We start from the raw sequence: 24,818 nt of genomic DNA on the forward strand, positions 1-24,818 counted from the left end.
GATTGTATTCCACTGTTTGTGAAGTTTAATGTCTTTTTTTGAGAAAATGAGAGAAGTGCCATCCATGTAAGCAAGATGAAGTTAATTGTTATTTTATTTTATTCATTGTTTATTTTCAGAAAAGAGAATAGAAGGTAAATTTCTCAGGCTATAGCTGGCAACCCACTCCAGTATTCTTGCCTGGAAAATTCCATAGACGGAGGAGCCTGGCGGGCTACACACAGTCCGTGGCGTCGCAGAGAGTCGCACACGAATGAGGGACTTCACTTTCACTTTCACAGCTATCATTAATTGCGGTCTAGTATGGGCTGAACATTGTGCTTGGAACTTTACATACATCAGCTCATTAAGTTCTCACGAGGACTTTGTAAATGATGTTGTCACTATCGTTTGCCGCTAAGGAAACTGAGACTTGGGAACATGAAGTGACTTGTCCAGGATTTCATAGCAGATGAGTGGTAGACCCGATATACAGACCCAGGTTCCACCCCCCAAATCAAGTTACTGTGGGCCAGTGAACCTGACGTCCCCTTGGGCAGGCTGTCTAGCATATTTGTGAGTCCTTTAGGAAAGGAGACCTGAATTGTTATAAGTCAGCATAGGTTAGTGGGAACAAATCATATCAGAACAATTTGATTTCCTTTTTTGACAACATTGCTAAACCTCTAGATCAGAGAAACTGCTAGATTTGGATACTGTGTTTTATCATTTGAGGAAAGTATTTTACAGTGGTTTTGATGATACCCTTGTAGACTCTATGTAGTATGACCAAGCTGATGGTTTTATTATGAGGGTTGAGCAGTTATACACATATAGGCTTGTGTCAGTGTTTTTTGGAGGACAGAAACTATGCATTTTAAACACAAAAGGATTTAACTCAGAGTTTTGGATATTAACAAAATCAGCGGAGAGGTTGGAAGAGAGGGCTGTGTAGGCTGGGCCTTCAAGAATGACTCCCACACCCCCACAAAAGTGACCGTTATGGAATTACTACTATTATTACAGTCAGGAAGCTAGTGAATTCAGAGGCTGCCATTGGCACTGCTGAATTCAAAATACAGATTGAGATCAAATACGTGTTGCTATTCAGGGATTAGAAAGCCACCACTGAGACTGCAACCACATTTTTAGCACCTGTGAGGCTGACGACTGGAGCTGGAATGCTGTAGTAAAAAAATCCCATGTCTGCGTAGCTGTGCTGCTGGAAGGAAATGGCTGAGATAGCAGGCCCCTGTTCTCTGCCTCATCTCTTGCTTTCCCAGTCATGAGAGAGTACACTTATCCAGGACCCTGGGTGCAGGGTATTACAGGAAATGTAGTGTTTAGCTTTCCAGACTGTACAATAAGAAGGCTCACCAGAGGCAGTGGCAGTGGTTGCTGAGTTTCAGCCACTGTTGGGCTTCCCTGGTAGCTTAGACAGTGAAGAATTTGCCTGCAGTGCTGGAGACCTGAGTTCGATTCCTCAGTCAGGAAGATCCCCTGGAGGAGGGAGTGGCAACCCAATCCAGTATTCTTGTCTGGAGAATCCCCATGGACAGAGGAGCCTGGCGGGCTACAGCCCATGGGGTTGCAGAGAGTTGGACATGACTGAGCAAGCTAAGAATTTTTCTCTCACTGTGTTTAATAATGCTGTCAAGGAGAAGATTTCCCATTGTGTGGTCTAGGGTCTACGCCTGAGCCCTCAGCTCAATTTTTTTCTTTTTTTACAGAAATTGGGGTGAAGCTATGGAATGAAAGCCCATTAGAACTGCAACTGACATGAAGTGGAAGAAAAGAAAAATATATTCTAAGGCAGAAACAGGAGCTCAAGAGATCTCCTCAGGCTGGAGCAGAGGCTTGATTTACAAGATAAACCCTGCTCCTGGGTCTACATGACTCACCTCACAAGTGTGCATCTTAGCAGTAGCCCCTTGGAGATGCTGGTTCTGCAGACCAGAGGAGGACCCACACATCTCTAACAAAACTTAACATCCCAAAGTAGTAAACTTTCCAAGTACTTCTGAGGTGCAGCTAGGACTGACAGCTTACTGTTTCAGACAGAAGTAAGCAGGCTCACTGTACCCTCAGTGCCCAGAACTCACCTGTTTTATCTAGGAAAGATGGAGATGCAGTCGCGCATGTTCACCAAGCAGTGAGCTGAATGGTGAAGTACATGGAGACCATATTGTAACAAGAATGGGTAGAGGAATAACCTCTGTCTGAATCCTTTGATTTTATTTATATTAAGTTATCATAGCTATTCATCAGTTATTAAATATTGATTTAAGTGATTTTAATTGAATATGTATTTTTTAGATTTCTTCTTTGTATATACCTATAATACATGGTGATTTTTAAAATAGATCACAGTTTATTGTTTCATTTTAGAAAACACATGTATGTAGTTTCACTTAAATAGTAAGAGAAGGCAAATTAGGTTCTGCTTTAGGTTTTTAGGATTTATCCTAGAAATAGATATTACATAGATTTAGAAGGCATTTAGGAGAGATATCAAGAAAAGAAGCACCATTAGGTGTTCCTACTCTCTAGTTCATTGGACGCCTCTGGACACAATTGTAAGCATGAGACCATTTGCTCTGAACGAGAACTTCCATGTCCTATACTGTGCTTAGTAATAATATTCTCTTTCAGCTCTGATTCAGATCCCTTTCCTTCCTTCTTCCTCCCGAAACCTATTTCAGCAAAGTATCAGATATGCAGGTGTAAAAAATCCTTAATGATGTTTTATGTTCTTGAAATATTTACATCCCCCAACAAATTTACAGTTTTTCCCGAAAACATTTTTGAGCCAAAGGAGTAAATAACTAAGGATGGAAATTCAGGTGCCAAAAAACAGTCAGTCAGTATAGGGAAGTATGTCGGAGGATCACTTTCCCACCTCTCCAGAGATCTTACCATTCTTCCGTGAGAAATCTTTATATGTGTCTCTAAGATGACTTTCGCCAATGACGGCAGTAAAGGTGACAGCAGTAGACGACAGGTCCCACCTCCAGCTGGGTGCAGATGCCCTGCATATCGCGGGGCGGTTAGAAACCCTTCATTTTCCTCTGCAGAGGGACTGGGTGTTCAGCTAAGGTGTGGCCACAGTGCTTCGGAGTTACCTGTGGTACTGCATATGGTCTGTTCTGTGTGCTTTTGCTCTGTGGAATGTTTAATGATATGTGATTAGTATTTTGACCATAGGATGCCTCTTGTATCAGCGCAGAGCACAAACACATAAATATTAGTCTTTTGCAAATGACAACCAGTCATTCTTATCAAGGCCTCTGAAGAAAGGGCTTCCATAGACAGACAGTGGTTGTTGCAGTGCTCACTGCTCACACAGGAAATCATCCCTTCCACTTAACTAAAATCCTGGGCTTCGATTTGTCTGTTTCCTTTTATTATGCCCTCATCGGAGATGGAAGACAGCTGGTCACCATTTTCTGTGCAAGACCCCTTCATGTATACTTGGATACTTATTAAATTGTATCCTCAGACTTTTTCTGGCTGTAAAATTTCATTCCCTTTAACCTTTGTGCAGGTATTATTTACTAAGCTTTTAATCTTTTTCTGAATAGCCTCTAGATCCTCTCCATGTTGACTGTATCCTCCTTTGTTTCATAGTAGAGTCTGATGTTATGAAAAAGCTGATGTTAGTAGCTTCTGGACTAACATCCTGGTTCACTCACACACACACACATACACTCTGACTCGCCTCAGTCATGTCCCACTCTCTTTGTGATGGACTAACATCCTGGCACACACACACACACACACACACACACGCACTCTGACTTGCCTCAGTCATGTCCCACTCTCTTTGTGACGGACTAACATCCTGGTACACACACACACACACAGAGACTCGCCTCAGTCATGTCCCACTCTTTGTGACCTCATGGACTATAGTCCACCAGGCTCCCCTGTCCATGGGGAGATTCTCCAGTCAAAACTACTGGAATGGGTTGCCATGCCCCACTCCAGGAGATCTTCCCAACCCAGGGATCAAACCCAGGTCTCTTAACATCTCCTGCACTGCTAAGTGGGTGCTTTTCTATTAGTGCCACCTGGGAAGCCCCTTCTATATATACCCTATTCACTGTGCTCTTGGCAACAAATTAAAGGACAGATTTTCTGGATCATTAATCAGGTGGAACACCCACATCTTAAAATATTTTTAGAACAAATTAGGTAATATTCAAAAACCATTTGGTAGTGAAATATATTATGCTAACTGAAGTGAAGTGTTAGTCACTCAGTCATGTCCAACTCTTTGCAACTCCGTGGACTGTAGCCTGCCAGGCTTCTCTATCCATGGGATTTCCCAGGCAATAATACTGGAGTGGGTTACCATTTCCTACTCCAGATATTATGCTAAAGTGATGATTATTTCATTTCTACATTTGACTGTCTTTGTTATACTCATGTTAAGAAATTAAAAATTAAACATTATATTTGTTAGATTATTCTAAAAATTCTGTTGTATATTTAAATTTTCATGATAATTTTTCACCTCTTTAGAAGTCATGTGTAAATTAGAATAGTTAGTGAATAATTGTGAGTAGACTGGCATATTTTGTAAAAGGTATGATATACCATACAATTTACTTTCCTTGTGTGTGTTTTAGGGAATGTTTGAAGGAGAGGAAATAATTTTTTTCTTTAAAATTTCACATACACAAAAGAATTGAGTGGTGATTATTTTATTCCTTATTGCTAATGGGATTTTAGTTCCATAGCAACTAGTTGAAGGGATTGGGACCAAAATTGAAGGATGAAGTAATTTTGACCATTAAATTTATTATTAAAATAAAAAATATATTTTTATAAGATAGGGTCAGAATTCAACTATAACTGGAGAAACTGATGTCAATTTTATGTGATTATTTTCTGTGTATATAAAAAAAGGTATTCACCATAGCAACCACAATCACATATGACAGTGGTTACTGTCTTGAGATTTCCTGCTTCACTCTTCTGTTGGAGGGCCTACTATTTCTTTTTTAAAAAACAAATTGTAAGTCAGAAGCATCATCCTCTTTGTCTGTCTGTGAACACGAGCCTCCTTGGAGACTCAACTGCACTCTGTGGACATGTGTTTCATATCGTGTAGTTAAATATGACTGGCCAATTACAGCTGCTCCATCCCATTAACTTTTAAAACATGTGTGGGTGTGCTCAGTCGTTGAAACTCCATCGGTGGTAGCTCGCCAAGCTCCTCTGTCCATGGGATTCTCCAGGCAAGAAGCCTGGAGCGGGTTGCCATGCCCTTCTCCAGGCGATCTTTCCAGACCCAGGAACCTGGCTCTCCTGCATTGGCAGGCAGATTCTTTACCACTGTGCCACCTAGGAAGCCCAACTTTTAAAATATACCTAACCTATTTTCCTCCTTATAAATTAAAAATTGTTTTTAAACTTTTCTTTGTATGTAAAAAGTATATACTCTAAATGTTGATAGTAGGTTTTAAACTAAATGATGGAAAATAGTTAAAAGTATAAGCACATACATTTGAAAAAATTGTGTAGAGGGATGTCTTGGTTAATGATACCTTGTTTCGACATCATCCAAACAGAAAAATCTAATGGAACAGACTACCTTCTTTTATTTCAGTTGATTTTTGGACTTCTGTTAACTTTCTGTGACAATGTTTATTTCTAATGTAGAAATGGGTCATTTTTGAAAATTTTGAGTGTGGACTCTGACAGGCATTTTATCATAGATTTTGAGATCGGCCTGAAATGTAGTGATAATCGAACCCCTATGTAGTAGTGAATTCCAAGTTTCAAATTGGGGTGTTACGTAGTTGCAGTTAAAATTGAAGGTTGCTGCTCCTATATCTTACTATATCCTCTCCTTGGGAACAGAAATGTAGTAGTTAGGGACTGAATTTGGTAATAGGTACCAGAAGAACCAAATAACAGTGGTTTAAATAGAGTGGAATTAATTTCTTTTCTCATTTAACAAAAAATCCAGAAGCAGAGTGTCCTACATCGGTAGCGTGATTTCAAACATCATTAGCGATTCTTTCTCTGGGGTAGATTCTTTCATTTTTAGGGTAGTACTCTCACCTTCCTGCTTGCAGAATAACTGTCGGATCTTCAGCTGCTAAGTCTGCATTCCAGGCAGAGAAGTGCAAGAAGAAGCAGAGGAATGTTGCGGGCATCAAGAAAACAGAGCTTTCCTAGGATCCTTCTTCGTACGTGTCACTGGTCAAAACTGAGTTACACGGCCACTCCTCCCCACAGGAGAGACCCCTGTCACCTTCAGAAAGGGAGAGCCTCTAGATGCTAGGTTACGATCTATTCACCTTGAGACCCTAGGGTGTTTGTGGTGGCTCCTATAACTGGGAAAGGAGCTTCTGATTAGAAGGAGGCACAGGACTGTTGTGAATGCAAAAGGAGATTCCTGGAATAAAATGTCTCAGCCATGTCCTTGTTTTCTTCTGTCAGCCCGAAGTATTGTTCTGCCTCTTTCCTTCCTGTTGCCACTGCTCATTTCTTATGGGACTTTTACTTTGACTGATTGCAGAAGTGTTTACAAAATTGCCTTATAACTCACCCTGAGCCAGTAGTGTTACCTAGTTTTCAAACTATAGTTTTAAGCTCTGTTAGTGCTATTACAAATACATTCTGAATTGGCCATGTTACTGTTAGCAGTGTTATGTCCGATTTTAGAGGATCATTTAGAGACTGGAATGTCTCCATAGGCCAGTAAACTAGATGATGATGTGTCTCAAAAACATGTCATATGAAAGGAACTGGCGATGTTTCACCTGAAAAAGATAGCCAAAATGGAGCCATTATCTGTCTTCAGATATCTGAAGGACTGGTGTATGAAAGATAAATTTACTTGGAACATGAGTATAAGTTGCAAAAAGACATACTTCAAGTTCACATTTTTAAAAAGACTTTCTGCAACTTAGAATAGCCCAACAGGCTTCCTTGTGGAGAAGTGTACATCCTGTCACAAGAAATTTTTTAGATAATAGGTAATTTACTATGTGGAGGACTGCATAGGCAAGTATCTTTGTGGCAATCACTTAGGTTTTTTTTTAACTTTTTAATTTTTGTATTGAGGTATATAGCGGATTAACAATGTTGTGATAGTTTCAGGTGAGCAGCTAAGGGAAGTCAGCCAAACAGATACATGGATACTTAAGATCTTTTTTGGGGACACTGGGGCTTTAGGGAATCAAGTTTGAAAATCACTGGGAAAGTCTAGTTACTCTATGTTTATTTTCTACTTTAATCATTCAGTATAGGAAATGAGGAGTCACTGAAAGATCCTAAACAGAAGAAAGACATGATTTGATTTGTGTTTAGAAAGGTCACTATGTCGTTCGTGTGACTAAAATCAAAACCGAGGTAAGGCACGGACACCAGTTTGGAGGATGCCACAGTGGCCTCAGCAAGAAAAGATTAGAAGCTAAACTAAGACAGTAGCAGTGGTGGATAGAGCAGTAGCATTAAACAACCTGATGAGCAGTTTGGTTTGATGGGAAAAGAGAGTCTGGGTTCACTCTCAACTTGATCACTTTGGGGATTAAGTAAAGAATGTTAACTTTGGCAGACAAAGAGCATCTGGAAAAGCAGCAGGCTTGAAGGAAAAGATCTTGGATCTAGCTTTAGAACTGGTAAATTCAAGGTAACTAATTCACTGCAGGTCCAGGAATTGAGCTGTTGGAAAGTCAGAGAACCTAGGAGCAAGGTCTGGGCTGGAGAAATAGCTTTAGGGGTCACAGGTAAAAATATGACAGGTGAAACAAGGGGCATTCCAGGAGGAGGTAGAATCAGCTAGAAAGACTGTGAGAAAGTAGTCAAAGAGACACAGGAGGAAGCTGGGCAAGTCTTATCAGCTGTAACTTCTTACAGCTGATGCTGGTACTCAGGAACAATGACAATGTAGGCTTGAATGTTTTATGAACAAAGATTGAGGTTTAAAATGTTTACTTTCTTTGACAAATTTCAAATGTATTTGAAATCATTTTTAATAAAATTATGATAAAGATTCTGCCGAAATTCTGAGATCTTTCTACAATCTAAGAATATCACAGATCTCTGTCTTATCATTAGGTGAAGGCAATCTATTTGCCTTAGATATTTTTGTTTCTTCATTCTTATTTTACTTACTGTATTTTCTTCATTAACTATGCCGTTCTTAAATCTGACTAGTGAAAATTTATTATAGTACTAAAAATCATATTTTAATGAAACTTACAGTTCTCTTAGTAAATGTGAGAACTTATCCCTCCTTGTGTTCTTTGTTTACCTAAGGAAATGCAACTTCGCCACAAGTACAAAGGCCGTCTTTCATGGATTACTTTGATAAACAGGACTTCAAGAATAAGAGTCATGAAAACTGTCATCAGAATATGCATGACCCCTTCCCTATGTCCAAAAATGTTTTTCCTGATAACTGGAAAGTTCCTCAGGATGGAGACTTTGACTTCGTGAGTACATTTTACTTCTTCCATATTTCTTTTCTCTTTCTTTGTTTTGTCATCCTGGCAAGAAATAGGTTGTGTGTGTGTGTATGCACTTGTGTATGATTAAAATTATGGACTATATTTTAATATTCAGTGTGTTGTCATATATGGGTAGAGGAGTGGTGAAATTGTAGTTTGTTTGTTGAAATGTAGTTTCAGAGAAGTGTAAGTAATTGCTCGTGGTTAAATAAATTATAGCCCAAATTTAAAGTAATATTTAGGACTCTAAAACAAAAATGGTAACTATTTCAAAAGATGTTTTTAATGATGCAAATATGAGATATTTCTGACAGTAAATTCAGTTTCCTAAACAAATGTTGGAAATGTATTTATGACATAGACATTGAGGAATTTGCCTCAGCTTTGAAAGTTTAACTCAAATAGTTTCTACTTAAGTGTTAATTCCTCTTGATTTGTCAGAAAACATAGTCCCATTCTATGTCTAGTTAGAAATATAAGCAAGTAGTGAAAGTCACTCGGTCGTGTCCGTCTCTTTTCTACCTCGTGGACTGTAGCCTGCCAGGCTTCTCTGTCCATGAAATTTTCCAGGCCAGGATACTGGAATGGGTAGCCATTCCCTTCTCCAGGGGATCTTCCCAGCTCAGGGATCAAACCCAGGTCTCCTTCACTGCAGGCAAATTCTTTTACCATCTGAGCCACATAAAAAGCTTGTCTATTGCCTCCTGTTACATTTTCTCCTTAGTTTTTCTTTCTCCTTATTAATTATTTCTTTTAAAGAACACATATAATACTAGATAAATAATTCTAAAACAACTCTTTCTACAATGTGAGAGAGTAAATTTTTAAAGTGAGTTCTTTAATGGGGTAGAAATTTTTATTAAGTAAATTTTTGTTTTAGTGTGTATTACAAATAGCATTTTGGAGAAGGAAATGGCAGACCACTCCAGTATTCTTGCCTGGAGAATCCCATGAACAGAGGAGCCTGGTGGGCTACAGTCCATGGGGTTACAAAGAGTCAGACACAACTGAGCACACACACACATAAAATAGCATTTATTTTTGCCTATTGCTCTGTAAGATTTTCACTTAAAATAACTATAGCTATGTTTGTTAATAAATACATGTTTGTTATAAAACATAAAATTTTAGATATATGTATATCTTCAAAAATTTTAAGTAATATCAAGCCATTTTGCTTAGACACCAAGTCTCTAAATGCTTTGGGATTATAAATATTTTTAATGTTAAATACTTTTCTCCTAAATATTGTGATTATTTCAGTTTTTTAATAATCAGATAATAAAGTTTCAAAATCTCTCCTCAGTAAATTTAGCACTAATTGCTAGCAACTATTAGCAATAGCACAGGTTAGTCTGAAATACACTCATTATAGTATCTCCTTACTGTTTTTTCAATTTTGAGGTTGTAAATTAGAAATCTGTATTTCTATACTTCTAATACAATTTAATTTTATGCTATCTCCTTTTAAAATATATATAAATTATTTAGAATTCTGCCCCTCAAGCTTTAAATCATTCATGAACACAATGAATAATGTAGAGTACTTAGCATCAAAGAACTCTGTCTTAACTCAGTTGGAATAAATCTTGACAGCCTCTGGAAAACAGTTTGAAATGAGTACAAAGTAGTAAATAAATTATCATAGTTAAGAAATAGCAAATAAAATGATTTAGTTCTGTTCAGTTAGACTTTACTGCCATCCCTAAAATTTAGTAGCTTAAAATAACTATTTTATTTGCTTTTAATTTTGTGGGTAAGCAGTTTGCCTAGGTTCAGCTGAGTGGTTCTTCTGCTAGTCTCCCCTGGAGTCTCTCACGTGACTGTAATCATCTAGCAGCTTGACTGGAGCTAAATGATCTCTAAAATCACTCATGTCTGGCAGTTGCTAAGAGTTGTCTAGGCCCTATCACCCTATCATGCAAGCCTGGAAGTTTTATGTTGTGGTGGCAGTGTTCCAAGAAGGTGATAGAAGAAGTTGCAAGGTCTTTTGAGTCCTAAGTTTAGAGTTCAATATCATCTAAAAAAATGAGTACTTAAAAATAATCTTAACCAAGGAAATGAAAGACCTGTACACTGAAAACTACAGTGTATTGCTGAAAGAAATTAAAGAAGCCACCAATACATGGAATGACATCTCATATTCATGGATTGGAAGACTTAATTTGCTCAAGATGTCAGCATTGTCCAAAACAACCTATAGATTCAATATAATCTCTATTAAAATCCCAATGTCGTTTTTTACAGCAGTAGAAAAATCCATGTAAAATTCATGTGGAATTTCAAGGGACTCGAATAGTCTAAACAACCTTGAAAAAGAGAAACAAAGTTGGAGTTCTCATCCTCGTTTCAAAACTGCTACAAAGCTACAGTAATCAAAACAGACAGACATATAGACTGATGGAATGAATAGAAAGCCCAGAAATAAACCATCACATATACAGTCAAATGATTTTTCAACAAGGGTACTAAGACCATTCAATGAGGAAAGGATAGCTTTGTCAGGAAATAATGCTGGAAAAACTGAGTAGCCACAGCAAAAGAATGAATTTTGGCCTTTACCTTATACAATATACAATAATTAACTTGAAATGAATCAAGGATCTAAATAAGTATAAGATCTGTATCTGAAAACCTCGTAGGAAAAGCAGGGGGAAAGCTGTATGACTTTGGATTTGGCAGTGGTTTCTTAGATATGACACCAAAAGCAGAGGCAACAACAACAAAAAAATAGATAAACTGAACTAAAACTTCTGTGCATCAAAGTACACTATCAGCAGACAAACATCAGCCCACAGAATGGGAGAAAGCATGTAAGTCATATCTGATAAGGGGTTAGCACCCAGGATACAGCTAAATGACTATAACTCAACAACGAAAAACTAAGCAACCGAATTTACAAATAGTCAAAGTGCTCCAATAAATATTTCTCCAAAGAAGATATACAAATGGCCAGTAAACAAATGAAAAGATTTGTTTGTTATCATCAGATAATGATTTCCTTAATCATTAAGGAAATAAAGGTCCAAACCATGAGATACTATTTCACACCCATTATATAAACACACACACAGAAAATAAGTGTTGGTGAGGATGAGGAGAATTTGGAAGGAACCCTTCCTTGTACACTACACGTGGGAATGTAGATTGGTACAGCTGTCGATAACAGTCTGGCATTCCTCAAAAAAATTGAACATAAATTACCATGTGATCCAGCAATTCCATATCAGGGTATATACCCAAAAGAAATGAATAAAAGCAAAGACCTGAATAGATATTTGTATATCCACGTTAATAGCAGTGTTATTCACAATTGCCAAAAGATGGAAGCAACCCAAGTGTCAATTGATAGATGAACAGATAGACAAAATGTGATATATGCATACAATGAAATATAATTCAGCCTGAAAAGGAAGGAAATTTTGACACAAACCATAACATGGATCTATGAACTGTGAAGATAATAAGCTAAGTGAGATTCTGTGTGATTCCACTTATATGCAGTATCTAGAGTAGTCTTATCTAATTCATAGAAATAAAATGGTGGTTGCCAGGTACAGAGGAAAGGGGAAGTAGGGAGTTATTGTTTTTTGAGTGCAGAACTTCAGTTTTGGAAGATGAGAAAAGTCCTAGGGATGGAGTGTCATGCTGATAGCGCAATAGTGTGAATGTACTTAATGCCACTGAACTTAAAAGTGGTTATTCTTAGTCACTGTATGTCACAAGGCCAGTCCAGAATCAAAGGATGTGGAAATTGATTTCACCTTGTGATGAGGAGAATAGCAAAGTTGCATTGCAGAGGGTCCTGTGGAATGAATGAGAATTATTGCAGTCATCTTTGTGAATAGTCTACTGGAAGTTGTCATAATGAAAAACTCAGCAGAGTTTAGAATGATGGATTTAGGAAACCGGAGGTCATTAGTGGTTTTGGCAAGGGCCATCTCATACCCTACTTTTAGAATATTCATATACGACTTTTGACATGTAGTCTTCTACTGTCCTTTTAAAGCACATTCTAGTTTTGAGTCAGAGCATCAGTTTTTCCAGTGGCCAACTTCTGATAACATTTTCCGCCCATCATAGATTCTGGAGTCCTTCTATCTGGAAATTCCAAAATTTTTAAGAAAACTTTAGCTTAATGAATGTCCTGTTTTATGGTTGGATTGTGCCAGGCACTGTCGGTTTAAATGTGTGTGTGTGTGTACATTTGTTAAGACAAAATATAAGTTAGTAAAGTGTTAAATTGTAATCCAGAGCAATAATTCAGATATTATGTGGTTTTATTAAGAGGAGGACTCAGTAAAGGTTGGAGAAGGGAAGGCAGGTAGTACAAAGGATGATGTGTGTAATAAAAAGCTTAGAGGTAGGAAATGACAAGATATATTAGGTGACAATGAAGTGGAGACCTTCAAGCGCATTTGGAATAATATGGGAGATAAAATGGAAAGCTAGGTTCGGGTCAGATGGTGGAAGCCTTAAATGTAAGATTGCAAAGTCTGAAATTTTATTTCCTAGACAGTGGAAAACCAACTGAAGGTTTTTAGGTTGGAGAATGACATGATGAAAAGTGTTTTAAGAATATTAATCTTGATGTTAGCATGCAGAATTGATTGATAGAAAAAGACTAGAGGTAGGGGAAAATCAAGTATGTGAAGTAGACTTTAAATAATATAGTAATAAAGTGGAAAAGAAGCAGCAAAAACAGGGAGGGATGTAGGAGACACTAGAAAGGTTAATCAGCAGAAATAGCTGATTTACTAAAGAGACGATATTGGTTAAGAGGAGGAGCTAAATAATAGAAGGTGAAACTTAAAAAAAAAAAAAAACAGAGAGAAGGAAAATAAATTCACAGCTGGGAAGAGTCTCCACGAGATCATATGACTGGATTTAATTTTTGCAGGATTATTTCTTTTCTGACTTACACAGGGCGTGTAGCCATAAAAGGGGAGAAGGGAAGGGGACGGAATGACTAGAGCAGTTCTTCCTTCTCCAGCGTTTACTACACCTGTGAACTGCTCAACCCTCTCATCACTTGGAGGAAAGTGAAAAATGTTTGCAGTTGGTATGGAGGGAATGCAAATGGGAATAAATAAGAGATGAAGAAAGGAATCATTGCCAGAAGATAAATAAAGAATTGCTAAGAGAAGCAGTGAGTGTGTTGAAAAAAAGGAAGAGTGTGTAAGAGGTTCAAAGAGAGTAGGACAAGAGGAAGCAAAGGTGGGACAAAGTATAAAGAATGTGATAAAATTCTTTGCTTACAAAACAAGAAAATGGACTAAGAGCAAAGACCAATTTCCATTTAAGACCCCAGCTGGTGTTGATAAGGGAAATCTGGTCTTATTTATTCCATCATATATTAGATATAGAATGTTAAAAATGTGACTCATCAAAGTCTAAAGTGTGCGCAGGTTTCTGTGCTTATCTTCTGTCTTTATGATGTATCTCAAGGACACCTTCCAGAAGAACTAGACTTTATATGATTCCCATGTCTATGAAATACAAGTTGCTTGAAACTATCCGAAGTCATTTTGACTGTGTTTACAGGACATGGAGGGCTTTTCCTTGTGCCTTAAGAAAAAGAGTTTTCAAAAAAGAAAAACGAAAGCGAATACTTCTCTGTCTTTTATTGTATTCAGAGTAGATTCCAAAAGGGCAAAACTTAGGAAAGACACCTGCCAGACAGATGTGAGGAGTAGGAGGCATTCTTTATCTTAAAGTCTGCATGCAACTTAATTTGTCTATTTTCTTTAGCATTTGTCTTTTAGATTTTCTGTCAGTTGGTTGTTTCCTGTTATGTTCCTGGATGTATGGAGATGATAAGAGAAATAATTTCTGATTTCACCATCTTGAAGGTAGCATAAAGATAAGATAAAATGTATTGAGGCTAACTGAACCAATTATTTTAACTCTACTAAAAAAAGTTCTGTTTAGGGTGTGGCTATGAAAATTTCTAACACAAACGTAAAAGGCAAATCTGTTTATTAACAGCACTCGTCTAATGTTTCAGCTTTTGTTAGAATTATTTCCAAACAGATTTAGCATCCAGATTGTTTAGTGTTAATTGGAGAGCATGTATGAAGATCATGTTTTGCAGAAATTACACTATCATTCATACTTAAATAGATATTCTTTGGATAATGTAAAGATTTTGGAATAAGAACAAAAACTTTTAAAAGCCATCTGCTAATCCACTGTATTGGTTCCAAACTTTAAAAAAGGAATTGGATTGACAGTAATTGCTAGTATAAGAGGGGATTAGATAAATCAGTTATTTATTTATTTTTTGTTTCGTTTTTGACTCAAACTGAATGTAATGTTAATTGTAAGGTAACTTTTAAAATTTTTCTTAAATATTCAGTTTGTGTTGCTCTTTTGAGCTAAGGGACACAAAAATCCTCCACGGCAACACTGGAGAAACAGTCTCTGTGATGGTGGCAGAAGGCAAATAAAGTCCTCTCCTTCAAGCATAAATGTGCCCTGAACTTTGCTGAGATTTTTACAGTTCTTCCTCTGACTCTGGATTGGCAAATCATTATGGTGATAGGAAAAAAAAACAAACAAACCCAAAACCCCCCACAAAACCCAAGAAACCTCAGTGCTGCCAACTGTAGAAAGCAGTAAAGAAAGCTGGAGGAAGTACCAGCCCTGCTTCTGGAGCCACAGGGGCACTTTAGGCATCTTCCCCTCTTAGGATCTTTTCAGCCCACCAGGGCAGCCAGCAGCGGTGGAGGGTGATGAAGTGGAGACAGTGGTGGGGTCCAGGAGCCCACGCAAACGCTTGTAGCGATGCCAGGCCTTTGGAAAGCCCTCAGCCACCCAGGCCCTATAGGGAGCCTGGAGGTAAAAACTTCAGCCAACAGCATCTGCGTTTTCAGCAGCAAAGCAGTATGCTACCATCTGCTTTCGCTACTTAAATACCCCAGAGCGCCTTTGCCCTTTAAAGAGACGCTGGCTCACAGCTTCGCTCGTGGTGCGCTCCTGAGTCAAAGAACTGCCTGTTCTCCTCAGACCCTAGTCGTGTGCACCAAGGAAAGCACTTCCGCTGAGGGAGTCTTTAAGCATATTGTCATCGATTAGTTTTGCATTAATTAAATGATTACTGTCAAGTATTTCCAGATGTTTGCAGGAGTATTACCCCAGTATGAGAAGATAACTGTAGATCCTTCAGATTTATTTCTTCTTGGGTAAAGAAGAAATAAACACAGAATCCCAAGCTCTTGCGTGGCCAGCCCCGGAGAAGCGTTTATGATCACAGGTGTACGTGCGGCCTGAACTGGAGCGCTTGTAGCACACGGTGTGTTCGCTGCTCACTCTTTCCTTCGAGAGCCAACAGGAAATTAAAATTAATGAGAGCCCTGCGCTTTGAAACACTTGGAGAATTCTTGACTGTTGCAGTCCTTCGCCAGCTCACGAAAGCGGTGCTGGCAGTTGTATCCGACAGATGGTGTGCTGTGTGCGCAGTTGCAGCATGTGATTGTCTAGGTCCATGGAGACTTTTATAAGATTTTGGCCATCAGTCTACTGCAGCATTAAGACAGTCGTAACCTTTGTTTTGAAAGGAGAGTGGGGCCCTTCTTCAAAGATACACATTCATATACAAGTAGGGAAGAAAATATTAATAGTCACCAGGCAACTAAACTGAGTTTAATTAATTCTGTAGTAAAGACCACAAAAACTTTAGCATCTCTAAACCCTCACACTGTTTTTTCCCTCAGTATAATTTAATACATTTGGACACCTAAGGTAGAGTGAGCATTTTGCTTTCTGTTCCTAAATAGGCTGTTAAAGGCGTCCAAAATTTCAGAAGATTTTATTTGGTGCTTGTGTCTAGGCAAGATCTCCTGAAACATTAAGCTAATTCTGATTGCTTAGGTAATTAATGCCTTAAGTTGAAACTCACTATATCATCATTTCCTTTACAAATTAAAGTGAGCAGGCCTGTACTTCTTGGATTAATTAAGATAGAAAGCACAGGTGCAGTGTGTGGGTTCTTGTCACCATGTTGGAATTTATTACGATGTTTGAAGCACGTGGCAAAAGGAAAAATGGTTTTCCAAAGAGTTCTAAAAAGCATAAACTCTCCTCATAGTAATTTATTCTTTTTAAAATGTCATTTATCTAGAAGAGTGTGTTGAAAAATTGGCTACTTTACATTTTAAAACAAAGATGTTAATACACTTAAACATATTGTGGCTAATGTTGATGTTTTAGGAAGTTATTTTGACTAAGTGCACTTTTTGTTCGTAACCTCATTTTGAATGTTTAGTCAATAAGCAGTGAAGACTCCTGGGTGATTATGTGAAAAAAACATGTTAAGAACCAATAGTGGAAAAAAAAAAAAAAAAAAGAACCAATAGTGGAATTTAGGATTATAGAGTGGACAATAAAACTTATTGCCTTCTAATTTAAGACCCATGCCCCACAGTATTTACTTCTTAAATAAGCCATAAGATTTCAAACAAATTGTTAGGATTGACTGAACCTCCCTAGTTATCAGGTTGTGTTGACAATAGGAGAGTTCTTTTTTTACTTTAACCATCCTAAATGAAATTTCTTCAAGTCTGAAACTGTGTGTGTACATTCATACTTAATTCAGGTTTCGTGTCAGAGCCTTTTCCGTAACTGATTCCATCATACTTCCTGATCTGTATCTTTCAGAGTTACAAGTACATAGTTCATTTTGGGTCCATTAGATTTGTTGGCCTGGTTAAACTAATATACCTTTTTCTCTTGTCATAATTTTAGGTTGGAAACTTTTTCTATTCTACCTCTCATTTGTTAAATGTAGAAAGCTTTCATTAGGCTGGATCCTTTGGATTAGAAGACATTCCAGTAAATTACAGCTTTTCAAAAATCAAAACCTAGTTGTCTTGACTCAGAACCAAACTAGTTTTATTTTATAATTTTGTCCATCAATAACAGAAACATCTTTCTAGAAATATAGACAGATAGTACAGAGATAAGCAAAAGAGGATATCAAACTAACATACAGTAGCAGAATAATTTTGATATAGAGATACTTAATTATTTTGATTTATTTTTAAGACACATTTTCATGGCTTTTAACAAAGGAGGTTTTTTTCTCCTTCATGAATTAAGTAATGATGCATATTAAATTTGATGTGCAGTATACACATGTAATTAAAGCTGTTTCTTATTAGTATCTTATAAAAATCTCAGTTAATCCTTCAATTTAGTTTTATTCTCTCTCTTAATATGAGAATGCAAATTAAGCTATATAATAGTCAAGGCTAAAAATATTTAAATTGCAAAAAGTTGATAATCAGCCATACACTTTTACTAACTAGTCAAATGAAATGAGTAGTTAGTTATGGATTATTGTTGGTATGGAAGAAAGTTCTGAAACAGTCATTTTCATGATTATAATCTTTGATGAAAAGAAATTTACTGAAAAGAAAATTTCAGTGATGGTACAAATTTACCGAAAAGAACTTCAGTGATGGTACAGAACTGAAAATTGCCTGACTTTGGTTTTCAATATTCAGTTATTCTTACCCTGACTGAGTGTTGCTTGGTATATAAGGCCCAATAGAAACCAGATGGTTAAATTCCCCTTTGATTCACAGAAACCAATGTGAATCAATTAGCAGACACAGCTAATGTCTGCAAACAAATTCTGCCTTTCCATTTTTCCTTTACTTTAGAATTATAGGTATAGTCTTTCAGAAAAATATTCTTGAAATAGCTGAAATCAATAAATTATCCAACCCTGACCAATGTAGTAGTCATTTAAAAGCAGCTCTTTAGATATGCTAAAAATTCACCTTTTTTGTTGTCATTTTTAAGCATTTTCCGCAACTTAGTCAACCTTTGAGTTTCTTTTTATTTTTTACATCAGTTGCTCTCACTTGTAAGAATTTCTTTCTTGTCTGTATTCATTTATACCTTTCTTTCTCTTGACTCCATGCTGGAAATCTGAGGCTTCCATCCATTCAGAGCCTATTCCACATTTTGCTGGAACTCAGGATAGGATGCTGCATGAAGTTTAAAATGTCAGCATCTGAGATTATTTTTCTGACTCATCAGTTCTTTGAAGTTTAGAGTGATAAGTGCAGTTTTGTCTACCTGTGTAATTTTACTGCTCAGAATTTTCCCTGTCCCTTTTGCTTCTAGATGGTAATTATTAGCAGAAATAATTGCTAATAAACATTGAGAATTTATTGTGTGCTGAGTACATTTCAAAGCATTTTCTTGAAAGTGATCCTTTTGCAGAAGGTACTGTTGTAATTTCTCCCCCACCTTTAAAAAAACAAAACAAAAACTGAGGAAACTAAGGCATGAGAGCTGATAAGTTCATAGCCAAAGTCACATAGACTCTGGGTGACAGAGCTAAAATTTGAACCCAGGAGGTATGACTACAGAGTTTGCCCTGTACAATTAATTGCTCTTGACACTGTTGTTAAGCCTTTAGCGAACAGGCTGTAGTTTGAGCCTGAAATCAAGAAAACTAGAAGATGGGTAAATGATGGCACCGAACCCAAACTGTAGACAGAGGCAAAACTGATGATGACCATTGGAGTAAAGTGGCTTTCATACATGGTGCAGGCGAAGGTGTGAGTTGGCTTAGCCAGAAACACAGAGGAAGGCTTTTCTGCACACTTGAGCTGAGTGAGAGAACAGGTCCTAAAGGAGATAATGACTGTGAAACAGAGGAATATTGGGGATGATTTGGGAGTGACCCAGGTTGTGAAGGTCTCAACTGCCAAGCAGGTATTCAGCCTTAATTCTGTGGGCAGTGGATAACTAGTGCAGAGTTCTTATCAGGAGAGTAACCCTTATCAAATTGGTTTTTTAGTGTCAGGGTGAAGCAGATAGGAATTAGATAGACTGGAACCCTAGGACGGCTGGATTGAAGACTGTTGAAATTGTCAAATGATTAAGACAAAGACAGTGAAATTAGTGATGAGAGATTTGCTTTAAGAAATATCCTAGATTTAGAGGGGAGGAGCCAAGATGGCGGAGGAGTAGGACGGGGAGACCACTTTCTCTCCTACAAATTCATCAAAAGAATAACTGAACGCAGAGCAAACTTCGCAAAACAACTTCTGATCGCTAGCAGAGGTCATCAGGCGCCCAGAAAAGCAGCCCATTGTCTTCGAAAGGAGGTAGGACAAAATATAAAAGATAAAAAGTGAGACAAAAGAGCTAAGGACGGAGGTCCGTCCCGGGAAGGGAGTCTTAGGCGGCATTGCTTGGGGTAGGGTCCGGGCCTGAGTGCCCTGAGGACAATCGGAGGGAGCTTCTGTGAGTTGCCAACTCGAACTGTGGGAGACCAAAAGAGAGAGAGTAAATTAACCGCCCGAACACACTGCCGGCCGTTCGCAGAACAAAGAGACTGAGAAAATCCAGAGAAGAGCTCGCAGGCTGCGGACTGGCCCAGCCCCACCGGAGGCAGGAGGCAGGGGGGAGGGGAAGGTCGCGGCGAGACACAGGGCGCAGGCACCCGACCGGCGCGGGTGGGGACTGGGGCTGGGGACGCAGAGGGCGGAAGGCGCGCGCGCCCGACTGGCGCCAGAGGAAACTGAAACTGGGTCCGTGGAAGGGAGTGGGCGCGCCACACCTGGGGAGAGTGCGCCCACCAAGCCCCTGGCTGCCTGGACCGCTCTGACGGGGAAGGCACAGAGAGCAGGCGCAGCTTTTCCTTCCGCGCTTTTGTGGAACACCCGAGGGCTGGAACCTCGCGCAGCGCGGGCCGCGCTCCATATAGAACAGCCGGGAGCCTGAGCAGCGCAGACGGAGAAAGCAGCGTCAGCCCCTCCCGGCAGCGCCAGCCTATCCCCGCGGCGCAAGCGCGCCCCCACAGCGCCAGCCCGTCCCCACAGCGCCAGCCCTTCCCCGCAGAGCGACGACGGAACTAGCTACCTGAATAAGAGTCCACTTCCGCCCGCCTGTGTCAGGGCGGAAATGAGGCTCTGAAGAGACCTGCAAACAGAAGCCAAATAAAGGGAACCGCTTCAGAAGGGACTGGTGCAACAGATTAAAATCCCTCTAGAAAACACCGACTGCACCGGAAGGGGCCTGTAGATAGCGAGAAGTGTAACTGGAACGAGGAGCTATCTGAAACTGAGCCGAACCCACACTGACCGCAACAGCTCCAGAGAAACTCCTAGATATAATTTTACTTTTTTCTCTTTTTTTTTTTTCTTTTTTTCTTTTTTCTCTTTTATTTTCCTTTAAAATCCCCTATTACTCCCCCATTACTCCTTAACTTTCATTTCCATAGATTTTTACGATTTTTTCAATTAGGGGAAAAAAAAATTTTTTTTTCTTCTTTTTTTTCTTTTTTCTTCTTTTTTTTCTTTGCTTTTTCTCTTCTATTTTCTATTTTTCTTTTTCTCTTATTTCTTTTAAAGTCCTCTAGTACTCCTCTACTACTCCTTAATTTTCATTTTCAATACACTATAACCTTACAAAAAAAAAAGAAGAGAAGCCCTATTTTTAAACTGAAGATTATTCTCTCCCAATCTTGACTCTCTGTTTTCTACCTCAGAACACCTCTATTTCCTCCTTTCCCCTTCTCTTCCCAATCCAATTCTGTGAATCTTTGTAGGTGACTGGGCTACGGAGAACACTCTGGGAACAGACAGCTGCGTAGATCTGTCTCTCTCCTCTTGAGTCCCCCTTTTTCCCCTCCTGCTCATCTCTATCTCCCTCCTCCCTCTCCTCTTCTTCATGTAACTCTGTGAACCTCTCTGGGTGTCCCTAACGGGGGAGAATCTTTTCACCATTAACCTAGAAGTTTTCTTATCAGTGCTGTATAGTTGGAGAAGTCCTGAGATTACAGGAAGAATAAAACTGATATCCAGAGGCAGGAGACTTAAGCCCAAAACCTGAGAACACCAGAAAACTCCTGACTACATGGAACTTTAAGTAATAAGTGACTGTCCAAAAGCCTCCATACCTACACTGAAACCAACCACCACCCAAGAGCCAATAAGTTTTAGAGCAAGACATACCACGCAAATTCTCCAGCAACGCAGGAACATAGCCCTGAACGTCAACATACAGGCTGCCCAAGGTCACACCTAACACATAGACCCATCTCAAAACTCATTACTGGGCACTCCATTGCTCTCCAAAGAGAAGAAATCAAGTTCCACACACCAGAACACTGACGCAAGCTTCCCTAACCAGGAAACCTTGAGAAGCCAATCGTCTAACCCCACCCACTGGGTAAATCCTCCACAATAAAAAGGAACCACAGACCTCCAGAACACAGAAAGCCCACTCCAGACACAGCAATCTAAACAAGATGAAAAGGCAAAGAAATACCCAACAGGTAAAGGAACATGAAAAATGCCCACCAAGTCAAACAAAAGAGGAGGAGATAGGGAATCTACCTGAAAAAGAATTTAGAATAATGATAATAAAAATGATCCAAAATCTTGAAAACAAAATGGAGTTACAGATAAATAGCCTGGACACAAAGATTGAGAAGATGCAAGAAATGTTTAATAAGGACCTAGAAGAAATAAAAAAGTCAATTAAAAATGAATAATGCAATAAATGAGATCAAAAACACTCTGGAGGGAACCAACAGTAGAGTAACGGAGACAGAAGATAGGATAAGTGAGGTAGAAGATAAAATGGTGGAAATAAATGAAGCAAAGAGGAAAAAAGAATCAAAAGAAATGAGGACAACCTCAGGGACCTCTGGGACAATGTGAAACGCCCCAACATTCGAATCATAGGAGTCCCAGAAGAAGAAGACAAAACGAAAGGCCATGAGAAAATACTCAAGGAGGTAATAGCTGAAAACTTCCCTAAAATGGGGAAGGAAATAGTTACACAGGTCCAAGAAACCCAGAGAGTCCCAAACAGGATAAACCCAAGGCGAAACACCCCAAGACACATATTAATCAAATTAACAAAGATCAAACACAAGGAACAAATATTAAAAGCAGCAAGGGAGAAACAACAAGTAACACACAAAGGGATTCCCATAAGGATAACAGCTGATCTATCAATAGAAACCCTTCAGGCCAGAAGGGAATGGCAGGACATACTTCAAGTAATGAAAGAGAATAACCTACAACCTAGATTACTGTACCCAGCAAGGATCCCAGCAAGGATCTCATTCAGATATGAAGGAGAATTCAAAAGCTTTACAGACAAGAAAAAGCTGAGAGAATTCAGCACCACCAAACCAGCTCCTCAACAAATGCTAAAGGATCTTCTCTAGACAGGAAATGTAGAAAGGTTGTATAAACATGAACCCAAAACAACAAAGTAAGTGGCAATGGGACCACACCTATCAATAATTACCCTAAATGTAAATGGGTTGAATGCCCCAACCAAAAGACAAAGATTGGCTGAATGGATACAAAAACAAGACCCCTATATATGCTGTCTACAAGAGACCCACCTCAAAACAAGAGACACATACAGACTAAAAGTGAAGGGCTGGAAAAAAATATTTCATGCAAACGGAGACCAAAAGAAAGCAGGAGTCGCAATACTCGTATCAGATAAAATAGACTTTCAAATAAAGGCTGTGAAAAGAGACAAAGAAGGACACTACATAATGATCAAAGGATCAATCCAAGAAGAAGATATAACAATTATAAATATATATACACCCAACATAGGAGTACCGCAATATGTACGGCAAACACTAACGAGTATGAAAGAGGAAATTAATAGTAACACAATAATAGTGGGAGACTTTAATACCCCACTCACAACTATAGATAGATCAACTAAACAGAAAATTAACAAGGAAACACAAACTTTAAATGACACAATGGACCAGCTAGACCTAATTGATATCTATAGGACATTTCACCCCAAAACAATCAACTTCACCTTTTTCTCAAGTGCACATGGAACCTTCTTCAGAATAGATCACATCCTGGGCCATAAATCTGGTCTTGGAAAATTCAAAAAAACTGAAATCATTCCAGTCATCTTTTCCGACCACAGTGCAGTAAGATTAGATCTCAATTACAGGAAAAAAATTGTTAAAAATTCAAACATATGGAGGCTAAATAACATGCTTCTGAATAACCAACAAATCATAGAAGAAATCAAAAAAGAAATCAAAATATGCATAGAAATGAATGAAAATGAAAACACAACAACCCAAAACCTATGGGACACTGTAAAAGCAGTGCTAAGGGGAAGGTTCATAGCATTATAGGCTTACATCAAGAAACAAGAAAAAAGCCAAATAAATAACCTAACTCTACACCTAAAGCAATTAGAGAAGGAGGAAATGAAGAATCCCAGGGTTAGCAGAAGGAAAGAAATCTTAAAAATTAGGGCAGAAATAAATGCAAAAGAAACTAAAGAGACCATAGCAAAAATCAACAAAGCTAAAAGCTGGTTTTTTGAAAAAATAAACAAAATTGACAAACCATTAGCAAGACTCATTAAGAAGCAAAGAGAGAAGAACCAAATTAACAAAATTAGAAATGAAAATGGAGAGATCACAACAGACAACAGTGAAATACAAAGGATCATAAGAGACTACTACCAGCAGCTCTATGCCAATAAAATGGACAACTTGGATGAAATGGACAAATTCTAGAAAAGTATAACCTTCCAAAACTGAACCAGGAAGAAATAGAAGATCTTAACAGACCCATCACAAGCAAGGAAATCGAAACTGTCATCAAAAATCTTCCAGCAACAAAAGCCCAGGACCAGATGGCTTCACAGCTGAATTCTACCAAAAATTTAGAGAGGAGCTAACACCTATCTTACTCAAACTCTTCCAGAAAAATTGCAGATGAAGGTAAGCTTCCAAACTCATTCTATGAGGCCACCATCACCCTAATTCCAAAACCAGACAAAGATGCCACAAAAAAAGAAAACTACAGGCCAATATCACTGATGAACATAGATGCAAAAATCCTTAACAAAATTCTAGCAAACAGAATCCAACAACATATTAAAAAAATCATACACCATGACCCAAGTTGGCTTTTTTATCCCCAGGAATGCAAGGATTCTTTAATATCCGCAAATCAATCAATGCAATACACCACATTAACAAATTGAAAGATAAAAACCATGTGATTATCTCAATAGATGCAGAGAAAGCCTTTTGACAAAATTCAACACTCATTTATGATTAAAACTCTCCAAAAAGCAGAAATAGAAGGAACATACCTCAACATAATAAAAGCTATAATGACCCACAAGCAAGCATCAACCCTCAATGGTGAAAAATTGAAAGCATTTCCCCTGAAATCAGGAACAAGACAAAGGTGCCCACTCTCACCACTACTATTCAACCATAGTGTTGGAAGTTTTGGCCACAGCAATCAGAGCAGAAAAAGAAGTAAAAGGAATCCACATAGGAAAAGAAGAAGTGAAACTCTCACTGTTTGCAGATGACATGATCCT

At 38.5% G+C, this 24,818-nt stretch overlaps 1 protein-coding gene across 1 annotated transcript in view; it reads left to right on the forward strand.

Moving 5' to 3' along the window:
- Nucleotides 1-24,818, forward strand: part of STK3 (serine/threonine kinase 3) — a 300,126-nt gene that overhangs the window by 219,268 nt on the left and 56,040 nt on the right. The window contains exon 10 of the mRNA XM_043484504.1: nt 8,257-8,432. Coding sequence (XP_043340439.1) covers nt 8,257-8,432 — 176 coding nt within the window. The remainder of the gene's footprint in view (nt 1-8,256; nt 8,433-24,818) is intronic.

The sequence above is a fragment of the Cervus canadensis genome, chromosome 12 (assembly GCF_019320065.1).
Source record: "Cervus canadensis isolate Bull #8, Minnesota chromosome 12, ASM1932006v1, whole genome shotgun sequence".
NCBI lineage: Eukaryota > Metazoa > Chordata > Mammalia > Artiodactyla > Cervidae > Cervus > Cervus canadensis.